Genomic DNA, 26,318 nt, shown 5'->3' on the forward strand with positions numbered 1-26,318 from the left:
GTATATTAAAACCTTTAATTATTGCACAGCACACTAAGCCCAAACAAATGATTTGCAACAAAGCTCTACCAACAGCATATGCAAACAAAGACAAATCAATGAGAGAATAAATGTTACAGTGGTCTACACGTCATGTAGAAAAGAAACATTGTTTTTCGGTTTGAGATGCACAATAGTAGATTTTTGGCAGACAAACCATTTTAAGGGAGATAATATGAAATCTGATCGAAGGACAAACAGTTTGGAGGGACAGCTTTTTTCAATGCATCACAATTTCAGGCTCTTAATGCAACAGAAACGGTAAAAGAGAGAGGATACTTGCTACAAGTCCTGTAGATATTCACCCTGAAACAGTCATGTCAGGGAGGCAATCGCTAGAAACAGCACCAGTTTTCACCAGAACAAAGTCAGCGCAACATTCACATAATTCCAGTAAGTACCGTTTAACACCGCAAAGTTTGAGCCGAGCAAGAGCAGAAAGCATCCATTATTCAAGTCATGACGTCGGAATAATGTTTAAACCAGTAGATTTAAAAAGAATGTTCGCTTGACCTTCCAATGCTATGCATCTCAGAATCAAAGGAATAGTCTCAGTTGTCTTGTGATTGTATGAGCACCTGTGTATGTGTCTCTCATCCTATTTAATCATTTATCATATACACATCTGAATACCTGACAAGTTAAACCTGTCATGGGAGTGCAAGTACTGACAAAGGCAAAAGTAAAATTTGGCTTTTGAACAGTTACAGTACATACCCTGTGCAAATGTGCATATTGCAATGCTGACATCAGCTGGCAGTAAAAGCAATTGCACTAACTAAAGTTATTTACAGTGCCACGTAATATCCTATGATTTTGGCAACAGCAAAAGTCCTCTGGTTTAATACTGATTATCTTGTCTGTCAGATTGTCAAGAACAGGTTAACGTAAAGAGTCCATCTTTAGTAAGGCACCGCTTGTTGGACCATCTGCCGTGTTGTCAGTGTTGGTCCTGGAGGTAACCGTCACAGAGATCTAGTCCCGATGAGATCATAATAAGGAATCCCTTCTCTCTCCTACAAAAAGACAACAGAATGAGAACCTTACTTTAGGGTATCCCAAAAACCCAACCGTTACCCAACCAAAATCCTCACATTTTACAGTAAGTGTTAATCCTCTTAACGCTTTGGTTCACAATCCTGCATACTTCAATTCAGCTTTACAATACTAACTTCAGTATTAACCCCGCCATTCTATTCCATTAACCTTGGCATGCAATCTACTGTTTCCTCACCCAAAACTGATCAAATCCTCATCCCCTATCACATCCCAACACCTGTACATTGACCTACCTGAATGCCCGCTGTGTTCGACACCTGTCAATGCCAGTCCGTGCTTCGCTGTGCCAGTCAGCCCCTGCCCTTGTGGTTGGCATAGCTTGGGAAGCCAAACTGGCACAGCATCATGTTAGAGTACCTCAGGGGCATTGTGCCGTAGATCTGTGCCAGCCGGTTCAGGCAGTAGGAGCGCTGGAGCAGGTGTTCGGGACGGTGCCACATGCCTAGGTACCCGCTGCTGGCGTCCCTCTCCAGGTTGCGCATATCCACGGGCTTCACAAAGATGCCAGAGGGTCTACTTTTTATGGCCCCAGAACCTCGCTGTAGCTCCGCTGCCACGGCAAAGTTCACGGCAATGTCGTCGCAGTTCTGCGTGTCATCCACCAGGGCGTGCACCTCGGGCGGCTGCTCCTGGAAGAGCTGCAGGTAGCGGTGGTGGAAGAAGGCGGCGCCGATCAGCACCATGGAGTATCTGCAGCAGTGTGGAAAGCAGGGCCCACATTCAGATTGTTTTAAAAACGCATCAGGTCGCAAGACACAGATGAACATGGTTTAGAGCAACACCGTCTACATCTAGGCCTTCAGTGTCAAACTTCTACAGTTATAGTTATGCAGTTATAGTGTCTTCAGAAAGTATTCACACCCCTTCACTTATTCCCAGATTTTGTGTGTTACAGCCTGAATTCAACATGGATTACATAGATTTTCTCTCTCTCTCACCCATCTACACCCAATACCCCATAATGACAAAGTGAAAATATGTTTAGACATTTTTGCTAATTTATTGGAAAAAAGTATTCACACCCCTGAATCACCTTTGGCAGTGATAACTGTGCTTATTTCTGGATAAGTCTAAGAACTGGCCTTCCCTGTAGCTCAGTTGGTAGAGCATGGTGTTTGCAACGCCAGGGTTGTGGGTTCGATTCCCACGGGGGGCCAGCACAGAAAAAAAAAAAAAAAAAATTGTATGAAATGAAATGTATGCATTCACTACTGTAAGTCGCTCTGGATAAGAGCGTCTGCTAAATGACTAAAATGTAAAAAAATTTAAATGTAAAATTGTACAATATTTGCCCATTATTCTTTTCTAAATTCTTCAACCTCTTTCAAATTGATTGTTGATCATTGCTAGACAACCATTTTCAAGTCTTGCCGCAGATTTAAGTCAAAACTGTAACTACAGTAGGCCACTCAGGAACATTCAATGTAGTCTTGGTAAGCAACTCCAGTGTATATTTGGCCTTGTGTTTTAGGTTATTGTCCTTACCAAAAGGTGAATTTGTCTCCCAGTGTCTGGTGGAAAGTAGACTGAACCAGGTTTCCTCTAGGATTTTACCTGTGCTTAGCTCTATTCTGTGTCTTTTTATCATAAAACAACTCCCTAGTCCTTGCCAATGACAAGCATACCCATAACATGATGCAGCCACCACCATGCTTGAAAATATGGAGTGGTACTCAGTGATGTGTTGTGCTGGATTTGCCCCAAACATAACACTTTGTATTCAGGACAGAAAGTTAATTTATTTTCCACATTTTTTGCAGTTTTACTTTAGTGCCTTATTGCAAACAGGATGCATGTTTTGGAATATTTGTATTCTGTACAGGCTTCCTTCTTTTCACTCTGTCATTTAGGTTGAATTGTGGAGTAACTACAATGTTGTTAATCCATCCTCAGTTTTCTCCTATCACAGCCATTACACTCTGTAACTGTTATAAAAATCACCATTGGTCTCATCGTGAAATCCCTGAGCGGTTTATTTCCTCTCTGGCAACTGAGTTAGGAAGGACACCTGTATATTTGTAGTGACTGGGTGTATTGGTGCGTAATTAATAACTTCACCATACTCAAAAGGGATATTCAATGTCTGCTTTTTATATCAATAGATAGGTTTGCAAGGCAGGGTATTTGTGGTTGAATCTGTGTTTGAAATTCACTGCTCGACTGAGGAACCTTACAGATAATTGTATGTGTGGGGTACAGAGATGAGGTAGTCATAAAAAATTATGTTAAACACTATTATTGAACACAGAGAGTCACATTTTTACTCCTGAACTTATTTAGGCTTGCCATAACAAAGGGGTTGAATACTTATTGATGCAAAATATTTCATATTTTCATTAATTAATTTGTAAAAATGTCTAAAAACATAATTCCACTTTGACAATATGGGGTATTGTGTGTAGGCCAGTGACACAAAATCTCAATTTAATACATTTTAAATTCAGGCTGCAACACAACAAAATGTGGAAAAAGTCAAGGGGTGTGAATACCTTGACTACACTGTACCTGTCACCTCCTCCCATCTCTGGGTCCTGGAGTTCAAAGCTGCCGTAGCTGTAGACCCCTGTCACCGTGGTAACGTGTTTACGGGGGACAAATCCAACTATCTGATCTGGGAATTGCTGTTGGAGGATGAGAGTAAGGGGATTGAGGAACAATCCAATACTAATACAGTATAAGCTATTATGTAGAAGAGGGCACGACAAAACCTATTCCCCTCAGGAGTCTGAAAAGATTTGGCATGGGTCCTCAGATCCTCAAAGGGTTCTACAGCTGCACCATCGAGAGCATCCTGACTGGTTGCATCACTGCCTGGTAGGGCAAGTGCTCAGAGGAAGGCCCTAAAAAGGCGGTGTCAGAGGAAGGCCCTAAAAATTGTCAAAGACTCCAGACACCCTAGTCATAGACTGTTCTCTCTGCTACCGCACGGCAAGCGGTACTGGAGTGCCAAGTCTAGGTCCAAGAGGCTTCTAAACAGCTTCTACCCCCAAGCCATAAGACTCCTGAACATCTAGTCAAATGGCTACCCAGACTATTTGCATTGCCCACCCCCACCCCCCTCTTTTACGCTGCTGCTGCTCTGTTATTATCTATGCATAGTCACTTTAATAACTCCACCTAATTGTACATATTATCTCAATTACCTCGACTAACCGGGGCCCCCGCACATTGAATCTGCACCGGTACCCCCTTGTATAAAGTTACGCTATTGTTTTTACTGTTGCTCTTTAAATTACTTGTTACTTTTATTTCTATTCATATTTTTTTTAAACGCATTGTTGGTTAGGGGCTTGTAATTAAGCATTTCACTGTAAGGTCTACTACACCTGTTGTATTCAGCATTTCACTGTAAGGTCTACTACACCTGTTGTATTCAGCATTTCACTGTAAGGTCTACTACACCTGTTGTATTCAGCATTTCACTGTAAGGTCTACTACACCTGTTGTATTCAGCATTTCACTGTAAGGTCTACTACACCTGTTGTATTCAGCATTTCACTGTAAGGTCCACTACACCTGTTGTATTCAGCATTTCACTGTAAGGTCTACTACACCTGTTGTATTCAGCATTTCACTGTAAGGTCTACTACACCTGTTGTATTCGGCGCATGTGACTAATAACATTTGATTTGATTTCAATGTGTATTGTTGGAAGTACATACCTTCCACACAGAGAAGGCAAAACTGATATCTGGAACGCTGACCAACGTGTCATCATCCAGCATCAACACAGCTGAGGAGATAAGTTAAACACAGACTATTACCATTAAATGATTAAATACTTCCAATACACAGTGTTGTTGTGCCTGTATACTCGACTGGCCAATTTTGCGACGTAGCTGAGGAAAGGAGACGAGGAAAGTGTCTGTCAGTCTGTGTCTCAGTGGAGGCTGCTGAAGGAAAGGACGGCCATAATAATGGCTGGAATGGAGTCAATGGAATGGTATCAACCACATGGAAACCACATCCTCGATGTGTTTGATGCCATTATTATGAGCGGTCCTCCCCTCAGCAGCCTCCACTGGTCTGTCTGTGTCTCTCTTTCACACCCCACACATCACAGTCAGTATCTATCTTCGGTTGAACGGCTAAGTGAGGTAGACACTTTGGAAAGACATGTCTGTCTGTCTGACCCTCTCTCTCTCTCTCTCACTCACTCACACCCCTCACCGTCGGTATCGATCTCAGCAAACGGCTGCAGGCGGTTGCGCATGCGGTTGACGCTCTGCTCTTTGAACACCACGGGGATGGGATGGGGCCCCAGGGCGTCCCAGAGCTCTTGGGGGGTCCGCTCCCCAATGTTGTTCCACACGATGATGACCCGCCGCAGGTGTGGCACCGCCTGGTAATGGTTGAGCAGTTTCAGCAGGACGTCGGTGCGGTTATACGTCTGTATGACTATGGTAAATGCGGTGGCGTCCTCCTCTTCCGTTTGGCGCCCGGGAATGGCGTTGGCATTGCTGCCGGCGATGGCTCTATGGCGAAGGGCTCCCATGGCCCTCGACATGGCCCCGGTCCTCGATGGAAGGGAGGAGGGCAGTCAAAGCAGCACCAACCAGGAGAAGGAGTAGTATGGGAGCAACGAGATAAGACCGCCGAAGACCTTTGCAGCCACGGATAAGAACTCTGCACTCAGGAGAAAGAAGACAACAATGGACATATATACTGATTCCCAAATCAACCCCTAGCCCATACTCCCTATGCACTTGTGGAGATCTGAGAGGATTAGATAGACAAACAATATGGAAATAGGTCAGGGGGAATTTTCGCCATATTGCTAATCCACACAGATCTTCAGTGTTTAGCGTGCAGGAGCTAGGGGTCGATTGGAGGAGCCATATTTTACAGACTAGGCTTGGGCACTAAGAAACTATTTCACAGAATAGGCTTTTTAAAAAGATGGACTATTTGTCAAGCGCAAACATTGTAAAGCCAGGACATTCCCATCACAACACCCTCCATGATAATAATCGACGACAACATGTTGCGCGCGTGCATATGCAGAATTCATTTGATTGGGCCTATTAGGCTATGGCATCATCAAAAAGTTAACTTCATTAAACTGTACTTTAACGGCGTTAGTGACTTTTAAAGTAGCCTAATGAAAATGGGTTACAAACCTCGGCCTACAATAGACTAGGCCACTTAACAATACAACAGTGGGGAAAAACACTAAGCTACCTACCTCATTGTTGTATCGTTATAACGCACGTTCCAAAACAATTAATTCATCTACTTTATTTGTCTCCCTCTTTTCCCATTCCACACAGACTTCTGTTGATTGACGCAACGTAGACTTGCAGGAAAGTATTTGTAGGCAAAGTCAGGAAAACTACAATGACGCACAACTGTACTGCTTTATGGCGATGGTTTTCGGCGCAAAGTGAGAGACTTTAAGTTTTACGACGTATTTGGAAAATTGGATACTAGCGGCACCCTGGAAACGTCCTAGTGAATATAATACAACGCATTAGTTGGTTTTAAGTCACAGTTGAACAAACATGAATTCTATTGTAACGACTTGTCCTAAAGTTTCTCTTTCTAATGGCCTGCAAATTCCAATTCTTGGACTGGGTAAGATAAAACAATTTAAAAAAATCTATGATAACAATGTTCAAAGCTTCCTTTATTTTACATCAAGTGCAACCTTTTAAAGAGAAATGTAATGTTATTTGCATAAGGTGACGATTTTGCAACAATGTTTACTACTGTGCTCAGGAGTAGTCCGTTAATCCATATAATATATATATATATACACACACATACCGTATGGAATTACTCTGATGAATTTCTGCTGAAACATCGCCACATTGTGTCAAACTAGCCTACATAGAGGACTGACTGTTCTAGCATGAATTCCATCAAGAACACAACCTCAAACTTTTGAACTGAACTGAATATGAAAACACCACAGACCAGTGTGAAAGTAGTGGGCTTCTCAATAGTGTCTAACCAAAAAGGTTTTGTAGATCAGTAATCAGTGTGAATGAAGAGACAGGCGACACAGTAGTCCAGAGGCATCCTCTCTGGTTCCCCTGTTCCTTTTCCTTTTCTGCTCTGTGAAAGAGCTGGACTGGTAGGCCTGTCCTCCAAATTGCTTTCATCTTATGTTGTTAAAGGAGTGCAGATGGAGGAGAAGATTCTAAGGAGAGTGAACCATCTCAGACTATTGAGATGGCCCCATTGAAAGGAAGAAGTTTGAAATTCATACCAGTAATTCTAAATCAGGGAAAGTGATGTCTTTCTTTTCTTCCCAAGGAACATCGCATGACGGCGGGTATTCACATGATGCCGTGTTGTACGCACTCCGCGAGTGTGGCATGCGGCACATCGACACAGCGAAGCGTTACGGCTGTGAGGAGCAGCTGAGTAAAGCAGTGCAGGAGAGCGGAGTACCGCGGCAAGACCTATGGCTTACAACCAAACTGTGGCCCGGAGAATACGGCTATACCTCTGCCAAAAAGGCCTGCCGTGACTCGTGTTCCCGCCTAGGGGTGGAATACCTTGGTAAGGCTCAAGACAATATGGTCTGAGTACTTTTTACTTATCTGATAGATAAAAAGTATTCAGTCCTTTTTGATCTAATAGATAAGGGAAACGTATACCAGGTCAATTGAAACCGGTTCTCATTTGCAAGAGACAACGTCCACAACAAGATTATCTCCCCCTACTCAAACCAAAGCTTGTCCACTATAGGTAAAAAAAACAAATGCTTTCCTCTCTTTTCACTCTCACCCACCTTGGTGGAATGTCTACCGTCTACCTTGGCGTGGTGGAATGTCTACGTCTCCTTGGCGTGGTGGAATGTCTACGTCACCTTGGCGTGGTGGAATGTCTACCGTCTCCTTGGCGTGGTGGAATGTCTACATCACCTTGGCGTGGTGGAATGTCTACTTCACCTTGGCGTGGTGGAATGTCTACCGTCTCCTTGGCGTGGTGGAATGTCTACCGTCACCTTGGCGTGGTGGAATGTCTACATCTCCTTGGCGTGGTGGAATGTCTACGTCACCTTGGCGTGGTGGAATGTCTACGTCACCTTGGCGTGGTGGAATGTCTACCGTCTCCTTGGCGTGGTGGAATGTCTACGTCTCCTTGGCGTGGTGGAATGTCTACCGTCTCCTTGGCGTGGTGGAATGTCTACATCTCCTTGGAGTGGTGGAATGTCTACATCTCCTTGGCGTGGTGGAATGTCTACCGTCTCCTTGGTGTGGTGGAATGTCTACATCTCCTTGGCGTGGTGGAATGTCTACATCTCCTGGGAGTGGTGGAATGTCTACATCTCCTTGGAGTGGTGGAATGTCTACATCTCCTTGGCGTGGTGGAATGTCTACATCTCCTTGGAGTGGTGGAATGTCTACATCTCCTTGGCGTGGTGGAATGTCTACATCTCCTTGGCGTGGTGGAATGTCTACATCTCCTTGGCGTGGTGGAATGTCTACATCTCCTTGCTCTCCCTCTAATTGTATCAATCCTCTTTTTTCCCTTATACCTCTCCCCTCACTCCCTCCTCTGTCTCTCAGATTTGTACCTGATGCACTGGCCAGACGCCATGGTCCCAGGAAGGTCCAATAGGGAGGTCAGGGTGGAGACCTGGAGGGCCTTGGAGGAGCTGTATAATGAAGGTGACACAGAAAATGATTTCTTATAGTCACACACCGTGTTATAAGCCTATAGGATGCTGCATAGGTCTCTTATCCAGAGCCCTCTGTTTCTGTCTCGGTGAACGCGAGGCAGGGGTGTGTCGTGCCATCGGCGTGAGTAACTTCCTCGTCTCCCACCTGAAGGAGCTGAAGGAGGACTGTAGTGTGGTACCTCACGTCAACCAGGTGAGTGATGCATTGGGCTGCGTTTCATCCCACAGTCTCTCCTGCCCTAGTTCACTCCTGCCCTAGTTCACTCCCTGAAGGATCTGAAGGGACTGGATGGGTGATTGCAACATGGATAAAACGAGTTGTAGCTTCCTGTCCAGTGACCACCTAGTCATCTTAGATCTGTGTCGGGGACTGAATGAGGGCAGAGAGGGTAGGCGATTGATATTTGGAATGGAATGCGGCCAGTGTGTCTGTGGGACACGATCTATTACCTACATTGGCTCTCCAGTTATAAGGGACAGGAAAGGACAGACCGAGTGATGTCACTTTCCCACCTCTCAGGTGGAGTACCACCCGTTCCAGCAGCCAGAGGAGCTGGTGGAGTACTGTCGCCAGGAGGGCATCGTGTTCGTGGGCTATTGCCCCCTGGCCAAGGGGCAAGCTCTCAGCCACCCCACCATCCTCCAGCTGGCACACAAGTACGCACGCACGCCCTCTCAGATCTGCATCCGGTGGAGCGTACAGGTACCCCCAACTCTCCTGATGCCCACCTACAGTGCCTTAAGAAAGTATTCACACCCCTTGACCTTTTCCACATTTTGTTGTTAGCCTGAATTCAACATTTATTACATTTACTACACACAATACCATATGATATCAGTGGAATTCAGTGTCAGTGCGTGGGTAAAATCACTGGGAAAGCCAAGCCATATAAAAAGCCATATTACAACATGTGTGTTGTGATAATTGCGTAATTTGCTCCATTACCTGTTAGTTCATATGCCTTGCAACCGTGATATATAGGCCTCAAGGCCGAGACAATAAGACAGTGGAATAAAATAAGAGTGAATAAATTCAACCACAGCTTTTGTTTTATCGCAACCTCTGTCCGGTGAAGTCCACGACGCGCATTGCATGTAACAGACAGTTACATGACCTAGACACAGTGTTTTACATTTACATTTAAGTCATTTAGCAGACGCTCTTATCCAGAGCGACTTACAAATTGGTGCATTCACCTTATGATATCCAGTGGAACAACCACTTTACAATAGTGCATCTAAATCTTTTAAGGGGGGGGTTAGAAGGATTACTTTATCCTATCCTAGGTATTCCTTAAAGAGGTGGGGTTTCAGGTGTCTCCGGAAGGTGGTGACTGACTCCGCTGTCCTGGCGTCGTGAGGGAGCTTGTTCCACCATTGGGGTGCCAGAGCAGCGAACAGTTTTGACTGGGCTGAGCGGGAACTGTGCTTCCTCAGAGGTAGGGGGGCCAGCAGGCCAGAGGTGGATGAACGCAGTGCCCTTGTTTGGGTGTAGGGCCTGATCAGAGCCTGAAGGTATGGAGGTGCCGTTCCCTTCACAGCTCCGTAGGCAATCACCATGGTCTTGTAGCGGATGCGAGCTTCAACTGGAAGCCAGTGGAGAGAGCGGAGGAGCGGGGTGACGTGAGAGAACTTGGGAAGGTTGAACACCAGACGGGCTGCGGCGTTCTGGATGAGTTGTAGGGGTTTAATGGCACAGGCAGGGAGCCCAGCCAACAGCGAGTTGCAGTAATCTAGACGGGAGATGACAAGTGCCTGGATTAGGACCTGCGCCGCTTCCTGTGTGAGGCAGGGTCGTACTCTGCGAATGTTGTAGAGCATGAACCTACAGGATCGGGTCACCACCTTGATGTTAGTGGAGAACGACAGGGTGTTGTCCAGGATCACGCCAAGGTTCTTAGCACTCTGGGAGGAGGACACAAGGGAGTTGTCAACCGTGATGGCGAGATCATGGAACGGGCAGTCCTTCCCCGGGAGGAAGAGCAGCTCCGTCTTGCCGAGGTTCAGCTTGAGGTGGTGATCCGTCATCCACACTGATATGTCTGACAGACATGCAGAGATGCGATTCGCCGCCTGGTTATCAGAAGGGGGAAAGGAGAACATTAATTGTGTGTCGTCTGCATAGCAATGATAGGAGAGACCATGTGAGGATATGACAGAGCCAAGTGACTTGGTGTATAGCGAGAATAGGAGAGGGCCTAGAACAGAGCCCTGGGGGACACCAGTGGTGAGAGCGCATGGTGCGGAGACAGATTCTCGCCACGCCACCTGGTAGGAGCGACCTGTCAGGTAGGACGCAATCCAAGCGTGGGCCGCGCCGGAGATGCCCAACTCGGAGAGGGTGGAGAGGAGGATCTGATGGTTTACAGTATCAAAGGCAGCAGATAGGTCTAGAAGGATGAGAGCAGAGGAGAGAGAGTTAGCTTTAGCATTGCGGAGAGCCTCCGTGACACAGAGAAGAGCAGTCTCAGTTGAATGCCCAGTCTTGAAACCTGACTGATTAGGATCAAGAAAGTCATTCTGAGAGAGATAGCAGGAGAGCTGGCCAAGGACGGCACGTTCAAGAGTTTTGGAGAGAAAAGAAAGAAGGGATACTGGTCTGTAGTTGTTGACATCGGAGGGATCGAGTGTAGGTTTTTTCAGAAGGGGTGCAACTCTCGCTCTCTTGAAGACGGAAGGGACGTAACCAGCGGTCAAGGATGAGTTGATGAGCGAGGTGAGGTAGGGGAGAAGGTCTCCGGAAATGGTCTGGAGAAGAGAGGAGGGGATAGGGTCAAGTGGGCAGGTTGTTGGGCGGCCGGCCGTCACAAGACGCGAGATTTCATCTGGAGAGAGAGGGGAGAAAGAGGTCAAAGCACAGGGTAGGGCAGTGTGAGCAGGACCAGCGGTGTCATTTGACTTAGCAAACGAGGATCGGATATCGTCAACCTTCTTTTCAAAATGGTTGACGAAGTCATCCGCAGAGAGGGAGGAGGGGGGGGTGGAGGGGGAGGAGGATTCAGGAGGGAGGAGAAGGTAGCAAAGAGCTTCCTAGGGTTAGAGGCAGATGCTTGGAATTTAGAGTGGTAGAAAGTGGCTTTAGCAGCAGAGACAGAAGAGGAGAATGTAGAGAGGAGGGAGTGAAAGGATGCCAGGTCCGCAGGGGAGGCGAGTTTTCCTCCATTTCCGCTCGGCTGCCCGGAGCCCTGTTCTGTGAGCTCGTAGTGAGTCGTCGAGCCACGGAGCAGGAGGGGAGGACCGAGCCGGCCTGGAGGATAGGGGACAGAGAAAATCAAAGGATGCAGAAAGGGAGGAGAGGAGGGTTGAGGAGGCAGAATCAGGAGATAGGTTGGAGAAGGTTTGAGCAGAGGGAAGAGATGATAGGATGGAAGAGGAGAGAGTAGCGGGAGAGAGAGAGCGAAGGTTGGGACGGCGCAATACCATCCGAGTAGGGGCAGAGTGAGAAGTGTTGGATGAGAGCAAGAGGGAAAAGGATACAAGGTAGTGGTCGGAGATTTGGAGGGGAGTTGCAATGAGATTAGTGGAAGAACAGCATCTAGTAAAGATGAGGTCAAGCGTATTGCCTGCCTTGTGAGTAGGGGGGGGAAGGTGAGAGGGTGAGGTCAAAAGAGGAGAGGAGTGGAAAGAAGGAGGCAGAGAGGAATGAGTCAAAGGTAGACGTGGGGAGGTTAAAGTCACCCAGAACTGTGAGAGGTGAGCCATCCTCAGGAAAGGAACTTATCAAGGCGTCAAGCTCATTGATGAACTCTCCAAGGGAACCTGGAGGGCGATAAATGATAAGGATGTTAAGCTTGAAATGGCTGGTAACTGTGACAGCATGGAATTCAAAGGAGGCGATAGACAGATGGGTCAGGGGAGAAAGAGAGAATGTCCACTTGGGAGAGATGAGGATTCCAGTACCACCACCCCGCTGGCTCGATGCTCTAGGGGTATGCGAGAACACGTGGGCAGACGAAGAGAGAGCAGTAGGAGTAGCAGTGTTATCTGTGGTAATCCATGTTTCCGTCAGCGCCAGGAAGTCTAGGGACTGGAGGGTAGCATAGGCTGTGATGAACTCAGCCTTGTTGGCTGCAGACCGGCAGTTCCAGAGGCTGCCGGAGACCTGGAACTCCACGTGGGTCGTGCGCGCTGGGACCACCAGGTTAGAGTGGCAGCGGCCACGCGGTGTGAAGCGTTTGTATGGCCTGTGCAGAGGGGAGAGAACAGGGATAGACAGACACATAGTTGACAAGCTACAGAAGTGTTGTTTCTTGTATTATTGTCTCTTGTGTCTTTAGAGAACTGTTTCACTTTGATATCCTTTTTCTTCTGTCCTTTTACAAACCCTGGTCCTCCAGTACCCCCCAACAGCCCAACCCTGGTCCTCCAGTACCCCCCCAACAGCCCAACCCTGGTTCTCAGTACCCCCAACAGCCCAACCCTGGTCCTCCAGTACCCCCCCAACAGCCCAACCCTGGTCCTCCAGTACCCCCCAACAGCCCAACCCTGGTCCTCCAGTACCCCCCCAACAGCCCAACCCTGGTCCTCCAGTACCCCCCCCCAACAGCCCAACCCTGGTCCTCCAGTACCCCCCCAACAGCCCAACCCTGGTCCTCCAGTACCCCCCAACAGCCCAACCCTGGTTCTCCAGTACCCCCAACAGCCCAACCCTGGTCCTCAGTACCCCCCCCCAAAAGCCCAACCCTGGTCCTCCAGTACCCCCAACAGCCCAACCCTGGTCCTCCAGTACCCCCAACAGCCCAACCCTGGTTCTCAGTACCCCCAACAGCCCAACCCTGGTTCTCAGTACCCCCAACAGCCCAACCCTGGTTCTCAGTACCCCCAACAGCCCAACCCTGGTCCTCCAGTACCCCCCCAACAGCCCAACCCTGGTCCTCCAGTACCCCCCCAACAGCCCAACCCTGGTTCTCCAGTACCCCCCCAACAGCCCAACCCTGGTCCTCAGTACCCCCCCCAAAAAAAAAGCCCAACCCTGGTCCTCCAGTACCCCCAACAGCCCAACCCTGGTCCTCCAGTACCCCCCCCAACAGCCCAACCCTGGTCCTCCAGTACCCCCCCAACAGCCCAACCCTGGTCCTCCAGTACCCCCCCAACAGCCCAACCCTGGTCCTCCAGTACCCCCCCAACAGCCCAACCCTGGTCCTCCAGTACCCCCCAACAGCCCAACCCTGGTCCTCCAGTACCCCCCCAACAGCCCAACCCTGGTCCTCCAGTACCCCCCCAACAGCCCAACCCTGGTCCTCCAGTACCCCCCCCAACAGCCCAACCCTGGTCCTCAGTACCCCCCCAAAAGCCCAACCCTGGTCCTCCAGTACCCCCAACAGCCCAACCCTGGTCCTCCAGTACCCCCCCAACAGCCCAACCCTGGTCCTCCATTACCCCCCCAACAGCCCAACCCTGGTCCTCCAGTACCCCCCCCAACAGCCCAACCCTGGTCCTCCATTACCCCCCCAACAGCCCAACCCTGGTCCTCCAGTACCCCCCCCAACAGCCCAACCCTGGTCCTCCAGTACCCCCCCAACAGCCCAACCCTGGTTCTCCAGTACCCCCCAACAGCCCAACCCTGGTCCTCAGTACCCCCCCTCCCCAAAAGCCCAACCCTGGTTCTCCAGTACCCCCCAACAGCCCAACCCTGGTCCTCAGTAACCCCCCCCCCCCCCAAAAAGCCCAACCCTGGTCCTCCAGTACCCCCCCAACAGCCCAACCCTGGTCCTCCAGTACCCCCCAACAGCCCAACCCTGGTCCTCCAGTACCCCCCCAACAGCCCAACCCTGGTCCTCCAGTACCCCCCCAACAGCCCAACCCTGGTCCTCCAGTACCCCCCAACAGCCCAACCCTGGTTCTCCAGTACCCCCCCAAAAGCCCAACCCTGGTTCTCCAGTACCCCCCAACAGCCCAACCCTGGTCCTCCAGTACCCCCCAACAGCCCAACCCTGGTCCTCCAGTACCCCCCAACAGCCCAACCCTGGTCCTCCAGTACCCCCCAACAGCCCAACCCTGGTCCTCAGTACCCCCCCCCCAAAAGCCCAACCCTGGTCCTCCAGTACCCCCCAACAGCCCAACCCTGGTCCTCAGTACCCCCCCAACAGCCCAACCCTGGTCCTCCAGTACCCCCCAACAGCCCAACCCTGGTCCTCCAGTACCCCCCCAACAGCCCAACCCTGGTCCTCCAGTACCCCCCAACAGCCCAACCCTGGTCCTCCAGTACCCCCCCAACAGCCCAACCCTGGTCCTCCAGTACCCCCCAACAGCCCAACCCTGGTCCTCCAGTACCCCCCCAACAGCCCAACCCTGGTCCTCCAGTACCCCCCCAACAGCCCAACCCTGGTCCTCCAGTACCCCCCAACAGCCCAACCCTGGTCCTCCAGTACCCCCCCAACAGCCCAACCCTGGTCCTCCAGTACCCCCCAAAAGCCCAACCCTGGTCCTCAGTACCCCCCCCAACAGCCCAACCCTGGTTCTCCAGTACCCCCCCCAACAGCCCAACCCTGGTTCTCCAGTACCCCCCCAACAGCCCAACCCTGGTTCTCCAGTACCCCCCCCAACAGCCCAACCTTGGTCCTCCAGTACCCCCCAACAGCCCAAACCTGGTCCTCCAGTACCCCCCCCAACAGCCCAACCCTGGTCCTCCAGTACCCGCAACAGTACACAGTTTTGTTGTAGCCCTTGACAAACATACCTGATTCAACTCAGTGAGGGCTTGATGATTCGTTTACAAGTTGAATCAAGTGTGCTTGTCTTTGGCCAACAGTGAGAATTAAGTAAAACCACAAGGCCAAATTCCGATCTCCATCAATGGCTAATTTAGGAAAGGGCCAATTTTAGCTAGCTAGACACAGGAGGACAACGAGCTATAACAAATCCTAATTGCTAAATTGTCCCATAAATATTGTAAAAAAAAACAAAAAATGTAATTTCATATTGATTTATTGAAAGCGTAATTTCAACTGGTTACATTATATCGTGGAATACAATCTTCATAAAGGCAGTATCCTCAGCGGTGGCGCCTGTAGAAACCTATGGCTGTGTAATGGCATCGTTTTGTTTAAGACAAGACGCTCTTATCCCTTATCACAGTCAGGATAGTCCCTTATCACAGTCAAGACATACATATTTTATAGTAAAAATCATGATGTAATATAACAGAATAAAACGGAACAGAATATTTTCCCAATATATAAAAAGTTGCCAGTGTGAAGTGATGCGGATCTCAGGTCTAGAACAGTTATTCTCAAAGAGAATACGGGGGCTCAATTTGGCGAGTTGAAATATACTTTTTTTCCCAGGGTTATAAATCAAAATCAGTCTTTTCAATATACAGATGTTTGATTTAGTTTCCTGCCTGTTCTTTCTAAATGGACAATTCCACATTTGAATACTGCATGGTGATGAATTACGGCCACAACACCTGTTTGTTGAGTAGGCCCAGGCTTAATGATTCTGATGAAAATATGTATGTCTTTAGAAAACTGTTTTTGCATATTTTCAGTGTGGAACCTGTCTATGTTTAAGGTGGGGGGTGGGGGGGTTATAACACTAGCAGTTTGCAAAGTAGCCTAAGTGGAACATTTTTTTAAGCAATACAATTATTGCAAAACTGCAGCTTGTTGTTGGAACACATATTTCAACTTCAATCAACCAGTCCATTTTGAGTCCTCATTTGGCAAGGAATGTAGCTTGTGTATCCCATCAGTTACACTGAATAAAAATAAGCACAACATGTAAAGTGTTGGTCCCATGTTTCACAAGCTGAAATAAAAGATCCCAGAAATGTTCCATACGCACAAAAAGCTTATTTATCTTTGCCAAGATAATCCATCCACCTGACAGGTGTGGCATATCAATATGCTGATAAAACAGTATGATCATTACACAGGTACACCTTGTGCTGGGGACAGTAAGGCCACATAACACAATGCCACAGATGTCTCAAGTTTTGAGGGAGCTAACAATTGGCATGCTGACTGCAGGAATGTCCACCAGAGCTGTTGCCAGAGAATGGAGTGTTAATTTATATACCATAAGCCGCCTCCAACGTTCTTTTTTAAATAGAATTTAGCAGTACATCCAACCAGCCTCACAACCGCAGACCACGTTTATAGCGTTGTGTGGTGCGAGCGGTTTGCTGATGTCAACGTTGTGAACAGAGTGCCCCATGGTGGCGTGGAGTTATGGTATGGGCAGGAATAAGCTACGGACATTGAACACAATTGCATTTTTTGCAATGGCAGTTTGAATGCACAGAGATACCATGACGAGATCCTGAGGCCCATTGTCGTGCTGTTCATCCGCCGCCATCACCTCATGTTTCAGCATGATAATGCACAGCCCCATGTCTCATGGTTCTGTATACAATTTCTGGAAGCTGCAAATGTCCCAGTTCTTCCATGGCCTGCATACTCACCAAACAAGTCACCCATTGATCATGTTTGGAATGCTTTGGATCAACGTTTACGACAGCGTGTTCCAGTTCCCGACAATATCCAGCAACTTCACACAGCCATTGAAGAGGATTGGGTCAACATTCCACAATCAACAGCTTGATCAACTCAATGGGAAGGAGATGTGTCATGCTGCATGAAGCAAATAGTGGTCACACCAGATAGCAGATGGTTTTCTGATCCACACCCTACTTTTTCTTTCAGGTATCTGTGACCAAAATATGCTTATTTGTATTCCCAGTCATGTGAAATCCATAGATTGCTACATTGCTTGCTACATTGCTCAGGCGCCTATGCGACTGGATATGATTGGTAAGGGGATGTTTGAGAGTGTTGATTACTTTTCAAAGTTCCATACAGTTACTCATTCTTATGAAAAAGGTATTCCTTATTACACTGTCATAATTATACACTTACATTAAGACACTGAAAATGCAAGTCTTTAATGCTTTGTCCCCCTTCCCTCTCAGAATGGGGTTGTCACCATTCCCAAGTCCACCAAAAACGAGAGGATCCTGGAAAACTGTCAAGTGAGTTGGATTTATTTACAAGACAGAAGGGAATTGTGTGCATGTTTTAGTTGAGTTCTGTTTGAGCATGTGTTGAAGTAGATCTAGATCAATCTAATATTAAAATGAAAGTTCACCCAAATCGTCTAACTTTGAGTTGAAATAGGCTCTAAGAGAACCCCATTGTTTTGGGGTAATCAATGCCAACGTGAGTCTGTGAAGGCTGAAAAGGGACATTTGGGTGTACTGTTACTTTAAGACTCAATAAATGTCAAATGATAATCACAAGCTCAAGAATGGATCCTGTCAGAGTCCTGCCCCAGCTGAAAGGACACGTATCATCTCTATCAAACCACCATGTTTGTCCACTCAACTTCCACCCCTCCACCTTTCCCTCCCCCCTGCTGGCCCTGGCTCCTCCCACTCCTAGGTCTTTGGGTTCCAACTGGAGGGGAAAGACATGGCGGCACTGGGCAAGTTGCATGATGGGAGACACGTGAGCTGGGATCCCACATGTGTGGAGTGACAGGTGCATCATGTGTTCACCATCACTGCTTCTCACAAGCATGCCTTGCCTCTATGGATAGAATAGTAAAGAGCTGAAGCTCAGCTAACTTTATTTACTAACTAAATCATTCTCAGCCACTCTTTCACATCCCCCCACTCTTCCTTTCTTGTCTTCCACCCTACAAAATGTATCCCCGATTCAGGTTCGATGTCCGATCTTTGATTATCATTTCTCATATTTGCTTACAACGTATTCACTTTTCTCCTTTTGCTTCACAAACCCTTTCATCTGATTTCGTGTGTATATTTGGCTGCCCCTATATCTTGGCTTGTTTTAGTTTGTGTATGTACTCTGTTCAGTATGTGAATGGCTGCTTAGTTAAGAGGTAACTAAGCAGAAAATGAATGGCCGTGCCTCAATTTAAAATACCATTGAAATCTCTTGAGATCTGGGGAGGACTGTTCTCTGAGAGTGATGTCACTCATAAGTGTGTCTCCTCAGGTCTTTGGGTTCTCCCTCTCAGATGAGGATGTGGACCGCGTCAGGAGACTCCACAGTGACATGAAGCTCATTCATCTCAGCTACCCACTCTGGAAAGGATTAACATCTTAAATACTAAACAAAACTTTTAGAAATTAGATCTGTGTGTGTTTATGGCTGTGAATAGAAATGGTGGGTGACTCTGGTGCTTTAACCTGAATTGTGAAACCATAGTTGCTGCTAGCCTCACCCAACTGCCTTACTTTGAGATATTAGTGCCTATCCTCCTAGTTGATGTGACTGGTGGGATACTTGTTAACGTCATTGATTTATATAAAATCAACCATTACTGTATGCCTAGACACAACATTTCCTTAATCCACTGGTCCTTAAAGGAATACGTCACCCAAATGGTTGATGGGATTTTAGGGAGGCTATGCTGCTTAGATCAATGCCATTTTTGTACTCAACTATTGCTAATGCTAAACTGGAGCAAAGTAAACAAAACAAAATATTCCAGAACAGACTTTCTGGGAATATCAAGGTTAAGATTATTTTAATTGTAAAAAAGGATCCTTCCTCCAGGATATTAATTGTAATTAACCGATCATGTCAAATGAATTTAAAAAAAGACAGGAACACTGAGTTCGGCTGAAATGTGGTTTTATTCATCTCAATTTATCAGTTTCTTTGATAATTTAATTCTCAAGGTACCGTAATGTGTTCTGCAATGATTACATTTGCATTTTTATTTTAATCTATACTCTGAGAAAGACAGAAGGGCATCATAAAATCATGAACACTGCATGGATTATTTTTCTTGGGGGTGTAAGTGAACAAAAACATCCTGAACTTAAAGAAAACTATATATTGGGTGCTCACATGGGTAAAAACTTTCTAGCTAAACATAGCTGGGTATGCCATGGTGCTCTTTGAATAAGATCGGCTGAAACACTTGGAGGAACAAAGGGGGAGAACAACCACCATTCGTAATAATTGCACCGTTTATTTTTAACATACATTTATAAAGGGTTTTCACAATAGGCTGCTTGGAAACTGTGGCTTTGTAATTTCAGCTGTTGTGTATGCAATGAAAATGGATGGTCAGTATCTATCTCTGGAATGTCAGTATTAGTATATTATAAATCAGACTGAATGGTGATTCAGTGTTGTACTGCGAGAAATTCTATTGCACTACCTAAAAAGGTTCTCCAGAAATGCACAGTTTGATGGGTATTAGTAAGCTGACATGAATTTAAACAACTTTTTTTTATAAAAAAAATAAATAAAATAAAAGTAGTGAAATAAAATCATCCTGCATATTTAACATTTTCTTTAACATACATTCAACAGAGAATAACGTGCTCAAAATGACCTTACTGTAGCAAAAGGTGAAGCGCTATAGTCTGGATTAGAACCTATTCCCAGTTATGAGCCAGTAATGTGGCGAATCTCGACGAATGAAATCAAATACTTAAACGTCTACATCCTAGAAATCAAAGACAACTAAGAACATGAAGCTAGCTGATGTTTTCTCAACAAAAGTTTCAGTTGAAAAGTCTTCCCACAAGCCAAACACTTATGAGGCCTCTCCCCTGTGTGAGTTAAAATGTGTACTTTTAGTTGCGACTTAATGCGACAGCGTACTTTACAGAGAGGGCACGCAAATGGACGTTCTCCTGTATGACTCTGTTGGTGGGCCTTCAGATTACCCTTCGAAGAACATCTTTTGCCACAATCTGGGCAAGAGAATGGTCGTTCTCCTGTGTGTACACGTGTGTGTACTTTCAATGCATACTTAGTTCTGAAATCCTTACCACATGCATCACATAGATGAGGTCTGTCAATATGCGAACGAACATGGATGTATAATTTATATTGTTTAGCAAACATCTTGCCGCAAAACCTACATGTGAACCCTTCCCCTGTGTGACATAGCATGTGTGTTTCCAGTTTATTTTCGCTCGTGAACCATTCCTGACAATGGGGGCAAGAGAAGACCGGTTTAACTTCTGTAGGAGCATTCTCATGTACAACGAGATTACGGTGCATTGACCCACAACCTGTTTTCCTGGCCTGATGTCTTGTCAAATCGAAAGCTCGACCAAAGCTCCTTGAACATATGGAGCATGTGTGGGGTCCCTGACCCTGTGAGTGACGTCTCAGATGTTGAAGCAAGCTTGCTCTGTTAAAGAATGTCTTATAGCACACGAGACATGTTCGAGAATTTAAAATCACGCCAGTGGGAGGAGCTTTGGAAGTTGTTGGGTTCTTGGGTGACGTGCTATGGCTCTGGGGAGTCTCTGTCCCATCCTCCCTTGGAACCAGACAACTGTTTCTATGTGCTGGATCAACCTCCTCTGGATGCTGGTTTGGATCAACCTCCCCTGGATGCTGGTTTGGATCAACCTCCCCTGGATGCCGGTTTGGATCAACCTCCCCTGGATGCCGGTTTGGATCAACCTCCCCTGGATGCCGGTTTGGATCAACCTCCCCTGGATCAACCTCCCCTGGATGCCGGTTTGGATCAACCTCCCCTGGATCAACCTCCCCTGGATGCTGGTTTGGATCAACCTCCCCTGGATGCCGGTTTGGATCAACCTCCCCTGGATGCCGGTTTGGATCAACCTCCTCACTCCAGTCTTGCTGTCCTCTCTGAAAGTTAATCTCACACTCCTTTGGCTGGCATCGCTGCAAGTCATTTGAGTAGTCAACATCTGTGTTGCAGGACTGCGGGATCGCCATCTCGTTTTCTGCTGCAACTAGTGGCCTATCTGTCTGGTGTCTAAGGTTCACTTCCTGACTTGTCTTTAACTGCTGCGGTGTGGATTGAGAGGTCCTATTCCTGCACCCCGGACACTTTCTGGAGTCTGGAATGTTTTGACCTGAACACTTGTGTATCCGCAGATCCGATATGCTTGGGAAACTTTCCCCACAATTGATGCATGGGTAAGGATGTACATCATGTTGACATTTTATGTGTATTCTCAAGTTCGCTGCAGTATCGAAAGTTTCATTACACAAAAGACATGTTCTGTAATTACTGGAGGACTGTATCAGAATGGGCAGAGCGCTGAAGGCTGTTGCATTCTGTGGTGTAGAACTGGAGGTCTGGGGTATCTCTGTACCATTTTCTACTGCAGCTATGAACTGCTGTTGGTTCCCCTCCGAACACTCATTTGGCTCAAAGGTCACACCGCACAGAGAGCAAGGGTGGTGTTTCTTCGTCTTCAAGCACTCTTTTACGTGTTTCTTCAAACTAGGGTTATTCCCAAAACTTGCCTCACAGTTGTAGCACTTGTAGGGGAGCAGACCATGAACGGATTTCAGGTGCCTTCTCAGCATAAATACATTACAAAGAGTCTTGTGACACACATGGCATATTTGTCTGGCTTTGGAAGGCTGGAAGGCTTTTGGAGTGTGATGAACATAGGGACCTCTTTTGTTCTCAGGTAAAGTGTCATGGTGGTGGGATATCTCTGTCCAATCATCCTCCACAGATGTCAGAGACATGTTATCCTCCTTAAAAGATGGCGTAGACATGTTGTCCTCTTCTGGTTGAGCTGCCTCCTCACACACATTCTGCTGATGTTTCTGTAAGTCCTCATGGTGTTCAAAGTCTTGTCCACACTGGGTGCACTTGGAAGGGCTCTGCTCATTGTGAGATCTCATGTGTGCAGTCAAATCCTTTGCTTCGCTGAAAGTCTTTCCACACAAGGAGCATATTTTGACACGCTTGCTTCTTTTAGGCTGCCCTGAGGTAGGGGATGGGTCAGGGGCCAGAGAATACTGAGGTTGACCATCAGAGGGCTCTTCATTGATATTCCTCTCACTCTTTTGTGATATGACCTGTCCTCTTCTCTGTCCCACTTTGTCAATCTGAAGCCTCTCTCTCCGCGGTGTTGCAGAGACCTCCGACACAGGTAACAGCATATCAGTAATGTCAAGTCTGTGTAGCAGCACTGTTGGCTGACGGAGACGACAGGAAGTAGATAAACTAGAAATGTCCTGCACTTCCTGTTGGCTGCTGTGGGGTTTTCCTTGGATTTTCAGCCCACTGTCAGTGTGAAGGTGGTGAAAAGATGTATTATTTTTCATCTCTTTGTGTTCTATGTTTTTCGCTGTTGTTTTCTTATGTCTACACGCTACCTCCAAAAAAGCAGGCTTCACCTCTTTATTCAAAGGCAACAGTTCACTCTCCCTGTGTTCCAACAAAGAGGGCATCTTTGGCTCATTGTCAGATGAGACAGGGCTCATACATTCCTGCTCAGGTTCTGATTGGACCTCTGAGTCAGCTTGGTCAGTGAAGGCTTCATCTATCACTAAGGAAGAGAGAGACATTGAAGCGAGGATCTGATTGTCGCCGGAAGACAGAGCTAGGGACAGTTGAAGAAAGTCAAAATTAAACCATTAAAGCCAAACATGGAAATGTTATTGGCTTTCTGATAACATTATTTACTGTCCAAAGCCTATTTCTCCTACCATTGGTGTCTACATGTCCACATGTGTTGTGATGCTGGAGAAGGGTCTTCAAAGGCTGAGGGTGGGATACACACTGCACACACTCCTCCAGGACAGAGGGGTCAGGTAGGAACCAAGATGCAGTCTAATGGGAAGAGAGAGAAAGGCTTTTAAAAAGACCAATGTATCCCATTTTATATTATAACATATGCAATTGTTAAACACCTTTTATGACAGTATGCTGCTGAAGGTAATAAGATGTTAGCATGGTCCCTGTTGAAGGTAATAAGATGTTAGCATGGTCCCTGATGAAGGGCAATAAGATGTTAGCATGGTCCCTGATGAAGGTAATAAGATGTTAGCATGGTCCCTGATGAAGGTAATAAAAGATGTTAGCATGGTCCCTGATGAAGGTATTAAGATGTTAGCATGGTCCCTGATGAAGGTAATAAGATGTTAGCATGGTCCCTGATGAAGGTAATAAGATGTTAGCATGGTCCCTGTTGAAGGTAATAAGATGTTAGCATGGTCCCTGATGAAGGTAATAAGATGTTAGCCTGGTCCCTGTTGAAGGTAATAAGATGTTAGCATGGTCCCTGATGAAGGTAATAAGATGTTAGCATGGTCCCTGTTGAAGGTAATAAAGATGTTAGCATGGTCCCTGATGAAGGTAATAAAAGATGTTAGCATGGTCCCTGATGAAGGTATTAAGATGTTAGCATGGTACCTGTTGAAGGGTTGGTGCTGGAAGCAGCTTCTCCAGCCTGGAGAGGAACTCCCACACCAGAGTCTGCAGTGCCGAGTCATACTTTGGGCCAAATTCCTCTGGAAAAATATTCTAAGAAACAAGTAGAGGATATTCAGTACTTTTTGATTTAGACAATTATTTACACCTGCCTTGTAAAATAAATCACCCCTTAGTTATCAGCAGCTTTTAGTTACAACACTGACCTGAAAGAAGTGTCGTTTCTCAATTGGGTCTTCCAGCAGAGTTTGAATCAGCTTCCGGAAAGTTAATTCTGATGCCTCCATCTCAGGATCAGAAATCTACAGCAAGTATGGATAGCTCAGTCAATAAATTCAACTAAGTAGCAGCGTTACAAGTCTTGATCTGTTACTGGGTAGTACTAACCTCCTTGTCCCTATGAGTGATGATACAGGTCTTCATCCTGTTCAGGTGTGGCTGGATAGTCTCAGGGTTGGCTAGGTGATCAGAGCGACACAACTCCAGAACCAGCTGATGAAGTAAAAGTTAGACTGGTGGGTGGGCCAACAACAACAAAAAACTGACATCACGAGATGAGAGTTGAGGAACTCTGGAGGCTCCCTCGTCTCCACCCATCAGCACCATCTCTCACCTGTGCTCGCAGGCCCATGATGAGTTGGACTCTCTCCCTGTAACTCATCATATCAGGAACTATCTCCAACACAGTGGTGACAAACTCCTCCACCAACCCGTAGTCCATTACGTCTCTCTGCTGAACAACTTGCCATAGAGCTGCAGACACCAGCCGCAGTGGAGGAACTAACAGACGCAGAGATGATAGGGGGAGAGGGAGACCTACAGCAGACACATTCAGTTAGCTGGATAACAGAGATGATAGGGGGACCTACAGCAGACACATTCAGTTAGCTGGATAACAGAGATGATAGGGAGACCTACAGCAGACACATTCAGTTAGCTGGATAACAGAGATGATAGGGGGAGAGGGAGACCTACAGCAGCCACATTCAGTTAGCTGGATAACAGAGATGATAGGGAGACCTACAGCAGACACATTCAGTTAGCTGGATAACAGAGATGATAGGGGGACCTACAGCAGACACATTCAGTTAGCTGGATAACAGAGATGATAGGGGGACCTACAGCAGACACATTCAGTTAGCTGGATAACAGAGATGATACGGGGAGAGGGAGACCTACAGCAGACACATTCAGTTAGCTGGATAACAGAGATGATAGGGGGACCTACAGCAGACACATTCAGTTATTTGGATAACAAAAACCCTGTCCTGTTTGATAACACTGACAAGTATCCTTGTTATTCTATAGCTTCCAATGTTTTAGCAAAGTATATATATTTATTTCATATGTCATTACTTGAAAACGAGCTACTATATTACATAGAAAACAAGTGCTATTTCCATTTGAAAATGCAATTACTTTGTGGCACATCTTTTACAACGTGTGGCTAAACTGTCTAATAGCTTGTCTAGCTAGCTACAGTCCCTCACGTGTTTAATTCAATACAATAGCTAACTAGCCGAGAAATGTTGACAACACCAAAGAGAAGGCCACAGCAACCATACCTTCTTCAATCAGGATATGGTGTTTTCGCATTTCGAGCTTTCAGTGCCAGTATACTTGGATTCAAAATAAAATGTGATCTTTGTTCGTGGATGCGTTTACTTCTTTCTTCCTTCCTTTTTTAAACGTCACTTCCGGTATTCAAATAAGAAATCCTTCAAAATAAAAGCGTACATTTGAATAAGCTTTCTAAACCGTCTCTGGTTTGGTTTGCACACAGTCATAAAACCCCAAAGAAGAGGAACAAGACAAAAAACTGAAATTTCTAGTCACTTGTTATAATAAATAAATGTAGTTCATTAAGTAATGAATGTAGTTGATAATTAATGAGGGAAAAAGTAGAATAAAGACCTTTTCAGACCAATAACCACAAAACACAATATTGCAACGATTCTGCAGAGAAGTTACCTATCCCAGCCACACACAGACATTCACACATTATTGTGTCTTTCGTAATTCACGTGTACAAGTGTCAGCCATAGAAGACAAAAGAACAGTGTAAACAAGGTAACGAAAGAAATGTTGTATTTCAGTAGCCTCAGGCCTGTAGTGTGATTTAAATGTACATTTTAGTCATTTACAGGATAAATTAGGGTTAAGTGCCTTGCTCAAGGGCACATCGACAGATTTTTCACCCAGTCGGCTCAGGGACTCAAACCAGCAACCGTTCAATTACAGGCTCAACGCTGTTAACCGCTAGGCTACCTGCCTGCGAAAGTACCTTGACACCACAATGACATTGACGTTTGATTATGATACTGTATGTTCATTCATACTCTGGGGCGCGTTCAGCAGGACACGTTTTGGACAGTTCAGATACAAATATGTTATATAGAACAAACATGCCTCTCCGACATGGAACAAGAAATCATGTAGGCTC

The 26,318-nt window shown here is 46.4% G+C and overlaps 3 protein-coding genes across 11 annotated transcripts; 1 reads left to right on the plus strand and 2 right to left on the minus strand.

The window, feature by feature from the left end:
• Nucleotides 1-6,390, minus strand: extl2 (exostosin-like glycosyltransferase 2). Its single transcript, NM_001173745.1, is given in 7 exon segments — nucleotides 1-1,055; nucleotides 1,332-1,788; nucleotides 3,604-3,719; nucleotides 4,761-4,831; nucleotides 5,269-5,597; nucleotides 5,599-5,724; nucleotides 6,284-6,390. Coding segments are annotated over 6 exon segments (1,047 nt in total). The 5' UTR covers nucleotides 6,289-6,390; the 3' UTR covers nucleotides 1-1,055; nucleotides 1,332-1,388.
• A 145-nt stretch (nucleotides 6,391-6,535) lies between these two features.
• On the plus strand, nucleotides 6,536-19,314 carry zgc:110366 (oxidoreductase ZK1290.5). The gene is given in 6 exon segments (NM_001173792.1): nucleotides 6,536-6,672; nucleotides 7,357-8,720; nucleotides 8,833-8,924; nucleotides 17,643-17,702; nucleotides 18,112-18,210; nucleotides 18,691-19,314. Coding segments are annotated over 2 exon segments (348 nt in total). The 5' UTR covers nucleotides 6,536-6,599; the 3' UTR covers nucleotides 7,632-8,720; nucleotides 8,833-8,924; nucleotides 17,643-17,702; nucleotides 18,112-18,210; nucleotides 18,691-19,314.
• Nucleotides 19,315-19,655: 341 nt separating this feature from the next.
• Nucleotides 19,656-25,559, minus strand: LOC106598276 (zinc finger protein 629). Of its 9 annotated transcripts, none has more exons than XM_045714482.1 (8): nucleotides 25,441-25,559; nucleotides 24,489-24,691; nucleotides 24,263-24,367; nucleotides 24,082-24,177; nucleotides 23,858-23,968; nucleotides 23,152-23,275; nucleotides 21,271-23,045; nucleotides 19,656-21,201 (listed from the first exon to the last, which is right to left on the minus strand). In XM_045714482.1, exons 1-8 carry the CDS (start codon nucleotides 25,469-25,471, stop codon nucleotides 20,176-20,178), a joined length of 3,471 nt encoding a protein of 1,156 aa, XP_045570438.1. In that variant the 5' UTR covers nucleotides 25,472-25,559; the 3' UTR covers nucleotides 19,656-20,175. The 9 variants fall into 9 exon arrangements, with proteins under 9 accessions (XP_045570438.1, XP_045570437.1, XP_045570439.1 ...); XM_045714481.1 differs by having other exon boundaries at nucleotides 19,656-21,174; nucleotides 21,217-23,045; XM_045714483.1 differs by having other exon boundaries at nucleotides 19,656-21,105; nucleotides 21,202-23,045.
• Nucleotides 25,560-26,318: the final 759 nt, after the last annotated feature.

The sequence above is a fragment of the Salmo salar genome, chromosome ssa03 (assembly GCF_905237065.1).
Source record: "Salmo salar chromosome ssa03, Ssal_v3.1, whole genome shotgun sequence".
NCBI lineage: Eukaryota > Metazoa > Chordata > Actinopteri > Salmoniformes > Salmonidae > Salmo > Salmo salar.